Genomic DNA, 11,033 nt, shown 5'->3' on the forward strand with positions numbered 1-11,033 from the left:
TTATTATTTTGTCATGTGTACAGAGAAAAGCTTTGCATGCTCTCCCCCAATCAGATCAGATAATGCTACACACATACAACCAAGTCAAACTCAAGTCCAATAGGTGGAGCAGAGGGGAAGATTGCAGCATTGTAGTGCATCAGTTTTACAGATCAGTGGTTCGAATTGCATTGCAGAACAGTAGAATGATAGCATTGACAGAATGAAGCCAACATTTTACATTTAGGAACATCTAACCTTCGTAGGCAAGTGTTCCCCAGCCTGTGATGGTGCATCTTTTGTCAGGTGGGAACACCTTGTTGCTGGGCGGCAGGCAGATAGGCTGGATGAAGTCATTGAAGATGAGAGGGGAAGAGAGTTCCAATACGGCAATGTCATTGTTGAAGCTCCTCGGGATGCTGTAGTTGGGGTGGGTCACAATTCTTATGATGCCTCTGGACATTCCTTCTCCAAGCATCACAGACCCCATGTAAGCTTTCCAATATGAGGTGTGGGCATACGCACTTTAAACAAGCATCAACATACAATGTCATTAACACACAGATTTATTACACAAATCCCAGCTGCCAGTTCCTGGGCGATCTGGACCCATTAATGCAATCGACAAGAAAACTCATTCATGCCTCCATTTCATCAGAACATTGAGGAGATTTGGTGTTGCTAAATACTTTATTGAACCTCTGCAATTGTATAGTGAAGAGCATCCTGACAAGGTTTAGAAACCCCAAGCCCCAGGAACACAGAATGCAGACTGGTAGACATTACCCGGTCCATCACAGCTACTGACCTCCCCACCACCAGAGGGACCTACAAGAGGCTCTGCCTCAAACAGGCATCAGGAACCCACATCCCCCTCATTTCTGATCCGTGCAGCATGGAAACAGGCCCTTCAGCCCAGCTTATCCATGCTAACCAAGGTGCCCCATTGACCATAGCCCCACCTGCCCACATTTGATCCATATTCCACCAAAACCTTTCCGTCCCATGTACCTGTCCAAAATGTCTAGTAAATGTTGCTATGGTAACCTGCCTCTGGCAGCTCATTCCATACACTCACTACACTCCGAGTGAAAAGATGCTCCTCATGTTCCTATTAAATCTTTCCCCTCTCACCCTTAATGGATGTCCTCTGGTTTTTGATTCCCATACTCTGGGTAAAATAGACTGTGCGTTCACTCTATATTTTCCCCTCCTGATTTTATATACCTCTAAGATCACCCCTCGTCTCCCTGCACTAAGGAATAAAGTCCTAACCTGCTCAACATCTCCCTGTAGCTCAGTCCCTCGAGTACTGGCAACATCCTTGTAAATCTTCCCTGTACCCTTCCCACCAACTCACTGCTACAATTGGGAAGGTGGTAAAGAACCCAGCAGAACATGTCCTCCAGGTTGGAGAACAGCTTCTTCCCAGCAACCATCAAAGCTTTTCACTGTACCTCGGTACACCAGTCAATCAACTAAGCTGAACTCAACCAAGGCTCATGATGATGATGATGATAATAAAGACTTCATTGAACACCCGAGGGAAATTCATGAACTCTGCAACAATATTGTAGTATGGACTGTGTCTTTGTTTGAACTTCAGACTCCAGTTTTGCACTGGCATCGTCACCTAGTGGTAGTCGTCATTAAAGTTTAGTTTAATTTAGTTTATTGTCATGTGTACCGAGGTACAGTAAATAGCTTTTTGTTGTGTGCTATCCAGTCAACGGAAAGACAATACATGATTACAATCAAGTCATCCAGTGTATAGGTACAAGATGAAGGGAATAACATTTAGTACAAGGTAAGAGCCGGTAGGCGGCGCGACTCACGTCAGCAGCGGCCTCTGCAGCCCGTCCGCGTTTTTATTATTTTTGTCTATGTTTTTATGTAGTTATTGTTATTTTTTGTTGGGGGGTGTGTGTGTGTGGGGGGGGGTGGGAGGGAGGGGGTAACTTTTAAATCTCTCCCTGCACGGTTGGGGCTGCAATATGGAGCGGCCTCCAACAGGAGAAGACCGGGGACTCTGGTGCCGACTCACCTCACCGTCGCGGAGCTGGCCGAGTCCGGAGCGGGTGGAGCGCTGCTGCCGCTGCTGCTGCTGCTGCTGCTGCGGCCCGACCTCCGGAGATTCGGAGGCTGCAACTGCGGGTCTGGCGGACGGCGGCACCGGGAGCCCGCCTTTCAGGGCTCCTGCAACGGCGACTTCTCCCGCCCGAGTTGCGGGGTTGAAGAGCTCCTGGAGCGGGGCCCAACATCACCGCCCCGCGCGGCTTGGAATGGCCGCGGGACTCTGCGAGCGCACGCCGGGGGCTCCAACACAAGACCCGGTGTGCGACCTCACACCACCCGGCGTGGCTTTAATGGCCGTGGGATAATCGCCATCGCCAGCCGGGAGCTTTGACTTTGACTCTGACATGGGGGGGGGGGGGGGGGGGGGGGGGAGTGGAGAGAGTAGAGATACGTTTTTTTGGCCGTCCATCACAGCGAAGTGATGGATGTTTATGTAAAATGTAAATTATGTTGTGTCTTGGGTCTATTTGTTTGTAATGTATGGCTGCAGAAACGGCATTTCGTTTGGACCTCAAGGGGTCCAAATGACAATTAAATTGATTTAAATTGAAAAAAAAAATGTTTTAAGTAAAGTCTCATTCAAGATAGTCCGAGGGTCTCCAATGAGGTAGATGGGAGGTTAGGACCACTCTCTAGTTGGCGAGAGGACGGTTCAGTTGCCCGATCCGATGACAGCTGGGAAGATATTGGTATTAAACATTCTTGATGCTGGACTCGCCCTATTCAAACCCAGGCTGTCACCCTGGCACAGTCACAGCACAGAAACAGTCCCCCTGTCCACACCAACCCTCAATCCTGACAACAGATGCTGTCTGTACAGAGTTTGTTCGTTCTCCCCGTGCCCACGTGGGGTTTCTCTGGGTGCTCGGGTTTCCTCCCACATTCAACAACTTACAGGTTTGCAGGCCAATTGGCTTGGCACAATTGTAAATTGTCCCTAGTGTAGTAAGATAGTGCATGTGTGTGGGGATCAATGGTCAGCACCGATTCGGTGGACCAAAGGGCATGTTTCTGCACTGTATCTCTAAACTAAACTAAAGATGATGGTGGGTATATGGAACAAGCAGCCAGAGGTAGTTGAGACAGGAACCAAAACAGCATTTAAAAGACACAGACAAATATGTGGAGGGATAAAGGTGCCAGATGTGCATGGTACCCCGCCAAGCCGTACTACACAGGTGCAAGGAAACCATAAACACCAGGGTAGCACAAGGAGAAATACACCAGTGTGCAGAATATAGCATTAACTTCTTATAGCGTTAGTTACAGAGGAAAAGTGCATGGCTGTAACAAGGTAGGTCGTGGTAGGACTGTTTAGCAATCCGATAAGTGGGAGCAGCTCTTCTTGATGGTGCAGGTTTCAACTTTTGTACTGTCCACCAGCCTAGGAAATGCCAAAGTGCGTAACTTCACACGTCTCAGTTCAATTCCATTGATCATTACTTGTCCCATCTTCTCAACTGATCTAGAAACTGTTGCAAACTTAGATATTCTTCCTCAATATATAAAATACCATCAACATTTTAATGTTATTGGCAAATTTAGTGCCATTTTAGACAATAGACAATGGGTGCACGAGTAGGCCATTCTTTGCTCCTATACTCCTCTTGTTATAAAGGCCAACATGCCATTCGCTTTCTTCACTGCCAGCTGTACCTGCATGCTTACTTTCATTGTTATTGGTGTTATTTTTAGTCTGTCAAAACATTTGTTTTTGGAGGTCGGGGGAAAACAGTTTTCTCAGTCACTACCTGGTCGAGGATGCGTCTTTTCTCCGAGCCACATCTTCGCCCCCTCCTCGTGGCCTACCATCTGGATTGGTGCGGCCTTTCCTGCCGGAGACCGGCCAGAGCTTCAGTGACGGTGGAGCACTGAATTCCATCGCGGAGCAGGCGATGTCCTACAGGGATCGTCATGTTGGAGCTCCGGAGTGTTGGGCCTGCCGACTTTAACACCATGAGCTGTGGTCTGCGGAGCTTCAGGCCGCGGGCGGCGCAGACTTCAACATAGCGGGGGCCTGGGATCTTTCGCCGAGGATCGCCAGCGTTGGATCTTTGCCCAGCTCGGCCTGTGGACTTCGGGAGCCGCGGTCTCCAGTAGGAAGCGGCCGATTCGGAAACTCCAAGCCGCTCAGTGTTCTTCTGTTCCGACATCGGAGCTCTGATCATCCCATCATCCCGGAGAGTGGGCGTGAAACATTGGGCAGCCGTTGCGGTGACTGCGGAGTCCTCAATAGGCCCCGACCACGGGTGAACAAAAAGAAGAAAAATGAACTTTGGTGTCTTCCCTCAGTGGGAAACATTGATTCCGCTGTGTGGGATGTTTATGGTTTATGTTAAATTCTACAGTGTTGTGTTTATCTTATTTGTGTGCTGCGTAGTAACTCAAATTGGTGTATGTGACAATAAATGTCCTTTGTCCTTCATTGACTGATGTACAAGGACCCCAGATCCCGTAGTACCTCCCCTTTTCCCAACTTGACACCATACAGATAATAATCTACCTTCCTGTTTTAGCTATCAAAGTGGATAACCTCACATTTATCCACATTAAACTGCATCTGCCAGGCATCTTCCCACTCATCCAACCTGTCCAGGTCACCCTGCATCCTCCTCACAGTTCACATTGCCACCCAGGTTTGTGTCATCTGCAAATTTGCTAATGTTACTTTGAATCCCTTCATCTAAAACATTGATGTATATTGTAAATAGCTGCGGTCCCAGCACCGAGCCTTGCGGTACCCCACTAGTCACCGCCTGCCATTCTGAGAGGGACCTGTTAATCCCTTCTCTGTTTCCTGTCTGCCAACCACTTCTCTATCCATATCAGCACTCTACCCCCAATACCATGTGCCCTAATTTTGCCCACTAATCTCCTCTGTGGGATCTTATCAAATGTTTTCTGAAAGTCCAGGTACACTACATCCACTGGCTCTCCCTTGTCCATTTTCCAAGTTACATCCTCAAAACGTTCCAGAAGATTAGTAAAGCATGATATCCCCTTCGTAAATCCATGCTGACTCGGACTGATCCTGTTACTGCTATACAAATGAGCCGCTATTTCATCTTTTATAATTGACTCCAGCATCTTCCCCACCACCGATATCAGGCTAACTGGTCTATAATTCCCTGTTTTCTCTCTCCCTCCTTTCTTAAAAAGTGAGATAACATTAGCTACCCTCCAATCCACAGGAACTGATCCTGAATCTATAGAACATTGGAAAATTATCACCAATGCATCCACGATTTCTAGAGCCACTTCCTTAAGTACACTGGGATGCAGACCATCAAGCCCTGGGGATTTATCAGCCTTCAGTCCCATCAGTCTATCCAACACCATTTCCTGACTAATGTGGATTTCCTTCGGTTCCTCCGTCACCCCAGATCCTCTGGCCACTAGTATATCAGGAAGATTGTTTGTGTCCTCCTTAGTGAAGATGGATCCAAAGTACTTGTTCAACTCATCTGCCGTTTCCTTGTTCCCCATAATAAATTCACCTTTTTCAGACTTCAAGTCTCCAACTTTGGTCTTAACTATTTTTTTCCTCTTCAGATACCTAAAGAAGTTTTTACTATCCTGCTTTATATTCTTGGCTAGCTTACCTTCGTTCCTCATCTTTTCGTCCCGTATTGCCTTTTTAGTATCTTCTGTTGTTCTTTAAACATTACCCAATCCTCTGGCTTCCCGCTCATCTTTGCGATGTTGTTCTTCGCTTTTATTTTTATACCGTCCCCGATCAGCCACGATCGCCCCTTACTTCCCTTGGAATCTTTCTTCCTCCTAAGAATGAACTGGTCCTGCACCTTCTGTATTATTCCCAGAAATACCTGCCATTGTTGTTCCACTGTCATCCCTGCTAGTATATCGTTCCAGTCAACTTTGGCCAGCTCCTCCCTCCCTCATGGCTCCATAGTCCCCCGAGTTCAACTGTAACATTGACACCTCCGATTTACCCTTTTCCCTCTCAAATTATAGATTAGAACTTAACACATTATGGTCACTACCTCCTAATTTCACCCCAATTGAACGTACAGCCAAACACTCAGTGGACCCAGTACTAACCCCTGTGGCACTCCCTCGCATCAGAAACCCAACACTCCACATACACCCTTTGACTCCTCCATCCTAGACCAGTCAATTGGCTTGTTTCCCTTGGATCCCATGTGAACTAACCTTTTCCAAGCTAGACTCCAATGTGAGGCCTTGCCCAAGGCATTGTTAGTGTCCGTATAGACCAAGGGACCCAACCTATACTAAATTTACCCCCGGGGGTAAATCAGTTAATTTTGGAACTTAAAATAATAGTTAAAAACAGTATTTTAAAATGTTCCCTTCATCAGTTGCTTCATTATGGTAGAAGTATGAACTCAATTTACTGAACAAAACAGGATGGGGGTAAATTTACCATCAACAAGTTGCCCGGTGTAAACGGAACGACACAGGTTGGGAACCCCTGCTATAGATAATAATCAAAAACAATGCTGACTATCTCCAATCAGTACGTCCCTTTCTAAATGCTGGTGGCTCCTGACCATCAGCAATGTTCACACTGTTGATGTCAGACACAGCCTGCAGTTTCCAAACTCAGAGGCAATCACAATACCAACTGCCTAAATCCAACAACACCACCATTGTGGGCCGGATATCAAATAATGATGAGATTGAGAACCTCGTGTCCTGGTGTTGAGACAACAACCTTTCTCTCAAAGTCAGCAAGACAAAGGAGATAGTGATGGACTTCAGGAAGTGAAGTGGTTCACATTCCCCAGTTTGCAATAACAGTGCTGCAATAGAGATGGCTGAAAACTTCAAATTCCTAGGAGTCAATATCACAACAACTTCTCCTGGACCAAGGACAAGCAACAACCAAGACAACACACCAACGCCTCCACTTCTTCAGAAGGCTTAGGAAGTTCGACATGTCCCATACAACTCTCACCAACTTCTACAGATGCACCATAGAAAGCATTTTATCGGGATGTACACAGCTTGGTTTGGGAACAGCTCCATCCAAGACCGCAAGAAATTTCAACTAATTATGGGCGCAGCCCAGACCATCACACAAACCAACCTCCCTTCTATTGACTCCATCTACACCTCACGCTGCCTCGGCAAGGCCTGAAGAATAATCAAGAACCAGTCGCACCCTGGCCACTCCCTCTTCTCCCCTCTCCCATCAGGCAAGAGGTACACAAGTATGAAAACGCACACCTCCAGATTCAGGAACAGTTTCTTCCCAGCTGTTATCAGGCAACTGAACCATCCTACCACAACCAGAGAGCAGTGCTAAACATACTATCTACCTCATTGGTGACCCTCGGACTATCCTTGATCGGATTTTACTGACTTTACCTTGCATTAAACGTTATTCCCTTATCATGTATATGTACACTGTGAATGGCTCGATTGTAATCATGTATTTTATTTCTGCTGACTGGTTAGCACGCAACAAAAGCTTTTCACTGTACAGTACCTTGGTCCACATGACAATAAACTAAACTGAACTGCCTTTTCCTGACCAGAGCCTCAACATTTCTCGTCAACTACGAGATGATGCGTAAATGAAGTTTGACTTACCTCGGGAAGCAGTGAGCGGCAGAGACGAGCCATCGGTCGGAGATGATGGAAGCTCCACAAACGTGACTCCCAATCTGCAGGCTAACCTGCCATGGCCACTCGCCATTCGCTGCGTTTGTCCCACCGACTATCCGGGTGAATCGTTCAATCCTGGAGCCACACGCTGTAAGCAATGCAGTGATCTTTAGTTCTGATGCAGTCATTTTAAACGTTATTGTAAATATGGCCTTGACACAAGATCAAAGTAGAGTCAAGAGTGTGAGATTGTTGCATGTATCGGCAAAGGAACAACATAATCCTTACTGAATGCAGCTTTATGGGTTCATTAAAGCAATAGAACCAAGATTACAATCAACTAATGACCATAATACTAGGTAGTTATAGAGCAAAACTGAAGTCCATTGCAACCAAAGGCAGGCCATAGTAGGGTGATAGAGGGTGGCGGGTGTATGGAACGAGCTGCCAGAGGTAGTCGAGGCAAAAACTATAAAACATTTAAAAGATACCTGGACTAGTACCTGGATACGAAAGGTTTAGAGGGATATGAGCCACATGTGGGTAAATGGGACTAGCTTAGATGGGACATCTTGGTCTTGGACAGGTTTGGCCGAAGAATCTATTTCTGTGCCGATTCAATCATTCAGTGCGGTTTGACTCAATGATTCTATTATCTTTCTGAATGAGGATTTTAAAAATAACCATTTTCCTGCACTGCAGTCCTCTTCAGATATGTGGCTTCTTTAGTTTAGAGATACAGTGCGGAAACAGGCCCTTCGGCCCACCGAGTCTGCACCAACCAGCAATTCCTGCTCATAAACACTATCCTACACACTAGGGACAATTTACACTTACACCAAGCCAATTAACCCACATACTTGTACGTCTTTGGGGTGTGGGAGGAAATCGAAGGTCTCGGAGAAAACACATGCAGTCATGGGACAGCATCCGTAGTCGGGATAGGGTCTCCGGTGGTGCAAGCAGTGCAAGGCAACAACCTTACTGATGCACCACCGTGCCTCCAGATTGAATGAATTGATTAAAAGATACATCATGAAAATAAGCCCTTCAGCCCACAGAGTCCATGGAGACCATCGATCTCCTGTTGACACCAGGACTATGTTATCCCACTTTCTCATCCATTCCCTACACACTGCCGCAATGTGCAGCAGCCAATTTACCTAAAAAACCCACATGTCTTTGGGATGTGGGAAGAGACCTATGCAGTCACAGCGAGAGCGTGCAAACTCCACACAGACAGCACCAACAGTCAGCATCAGACCTGGGTCTCTGGCACTGCAAGACACCAGCTCTACCGTTGCACCACTGCGTGACTTATCTAAAAGATGGTACTGGTACCAAATTGTGCTCAGACAGCACCAAAGGGCAGGATCGAACTTGGGTCTCTGGCGCTGATTCGGCTGTGTCACTCTTCTGTCCTCAGTGTTTACAAGAGTAAGGGAAGCTATGGAGGGATTTGTACAAACTGACATTTCAACATCAGTCAACAAGGAGTGGGTGACAGGGAGTTTATTCTGCTTCAGATAAAAACAGGAATAAAATACTTCCAACTTACTTTCATTAATTGAAGACAGATTTCCAATTCCAGGAAATTCCATAGTCTGTTTATTTGAAGCCGCTGAAAGATAGAGATGTGATTGTACAGCGACATTGTAACTACATGGAAGGTCAGAGCAAATTAATATGTACAGTTGACTGTCAGTGGAGCAGAGAGACGCAATCTGGACACAAGCTCTTCACTGTACCTCTGTCAACTGAAACCGAGGAGCTGCTCTTCAAGTTAGAGATGCGGTCATTACAGTCACACAAAGATATTGTACCCACAACTCATTGTACTGCTCTCCAGAAAACATTGTGTAGGAAGGAACAACAGATGCTGGTTTACACCGAAGATAGACACAGAATGTTGGAGTAACTCAGTGGGACAGGCAGCATAGAAACATAGAAAATAGGTGCAGGAGGAGGCGATTCGGCCCTTCAAGCCAGCACAGCCATTCATTGTGATCATGGCTGATCGGCCCCAATCAATAACCCGTGCCTGCCTTCTCCCCATATCCCTTGATTCCACTAGCCCCTAGAGCTCTATCTAACTCTCTCTTAAATCCATCCATGACTTGGCCTCCACTGCCCTCTGTGGCAGGGAATTCCACAAATTCACAACTCTCTGGGTGAAAACGTTTTTTCTCACCTCAGTCTTAAATGGCCTCCCCTTTATTCTAAGGGGCATCTCTGGAGAGAAGGAATGGATGACGTTTCGGGTCAAGATCTTTCTTCAGACAGTAACCTAGATTCAGAATAGGTTCAGAGTATTTATTGTTATGCCCCATCCATTGCTATTGAGTTTGACTATTGTGTTTTTGTAGAGTATTATCTGAATTGTTTGTCGTGCTTCTTTAAGCTGCTTTCTAAATCATGCCTCTAATGTTCTCAACCTTTTCCTTTTCTCCTGCAATTGTTAATTACATTTTCTTAGAAATAAATACTGAAGTAGGGACATCATGATGCAGCTGTACGGGTGGCTGGGAGCAGTGTGTGCAGGTCTGCTCACCCAGATACAGGAAGGCTGGCATTGAATTGGAAAGGGTGTTGAAGAGATTCATCAGGATGTTACCTGGGCTTGTGTTACAGGGTGAGGTTGGATAGGCTGGAGTGCAGGAGGATGAGGGGTGACCCTATTGAGGTGTACAAGGTCATGGGTTCATTCGTAAAGTCTTTTTCCCAGTGTAGAGGATTCTAAAACTAGATGGCAGCTTAAGTTGAGAGGAGATAGATTTAATAGGGATCTCAGGGGCAACCTTTTGACTTAAGTATGCAGTCTGTATCTGGAATGAGATACCAGACAATGCACTAGAAGCTTTATGACTTCATGACATTTAGACAAATATGAATAAGAAGGGTTTAGAGGAATATCGGCCAAATGCAGGCAGTATGACATCTTGGTCAGTCTGGAGCTGTTGAGGATATTGGTTAGGCTGCATTTGGAGTATTGTACAAAGTTCTGGTCGCCCCATTACAGGAAGGATGTGGAGGCTTTAACCAGAGTTTTTACAAGAGTTTTTAACCAAAATGCTGCCCGGATCAGAGGTATTAGCTACAAGGTTGGACAAATTTGGATTATTTTCTCTGGAGCATCAGAGGCTGAGGGGAAATTTGATAGAAGTATATCAAATTATGCAAGACATAGAGAGGGTAGAGAGTCAGAACCTTCACACCACCACCACCCCTCCCCCCCCCCCCCCCACACCCACCCCCACCCCCACCCCCCCCCCCCCCCCCCTGTAGAAATATTCAACATTAGAGCACATAACTTTAAGGTGAGAGGAGCGAAGGTTAAAATATGCAGGATAATATTTATACAGAGGGCGGTGGATGCTGCCAGGGGT

The 11,033-nt window shown here is 46.3% G+C and overlaps 1 protein-coding gene across 1 annotated transcript; it reads right to left on the minus strand.

Annotated features, from left to right (window-relative positions):
* Positions 1-30: 30 nt before the first annotated feature.
* On the minus strand, positions 31-10,124 carry LOC129694329 (transmembrane protease serine 9-like). Its single transcript, XM_055631032.1, has 3 exons — positions 9,206-10,124; positions 7,633-7,795; positions 31-503 (listed from the first exon to the last, which is right to left on the minus strand). The coding sequence occupies exons 1-3, from the start codon at positions 9,246-9,248 to the stop codon at positions 233-235; spliced, it is 477 nt and encodes a 158-aa protein (XP_055487007.1). The 5' UTR covers positions 9,249-10,124; the 3' UTR covers positions 31-232.
* Between the last annotated feature and the right edge of the window lie 909 nt (positions 10,125-11,033).

The sequence above is a fragment of the Leucoraja erinacea genome, unplaced genomic scaffold (genome assembly GCF_028641065.1).
Source record: "Leucoraja erinacea ecotype New England unplaced genomic scaffold, Leri_hhj_1 Leri_627S, whole genome shotgun sequence".
NCBI classification, from domain to species: Eukaryota; Metazoa; Chordata; class Chondrichthyes; order Rajiformes; family Rajidae; genus Leucoraja; species Leucoraja erinaceus.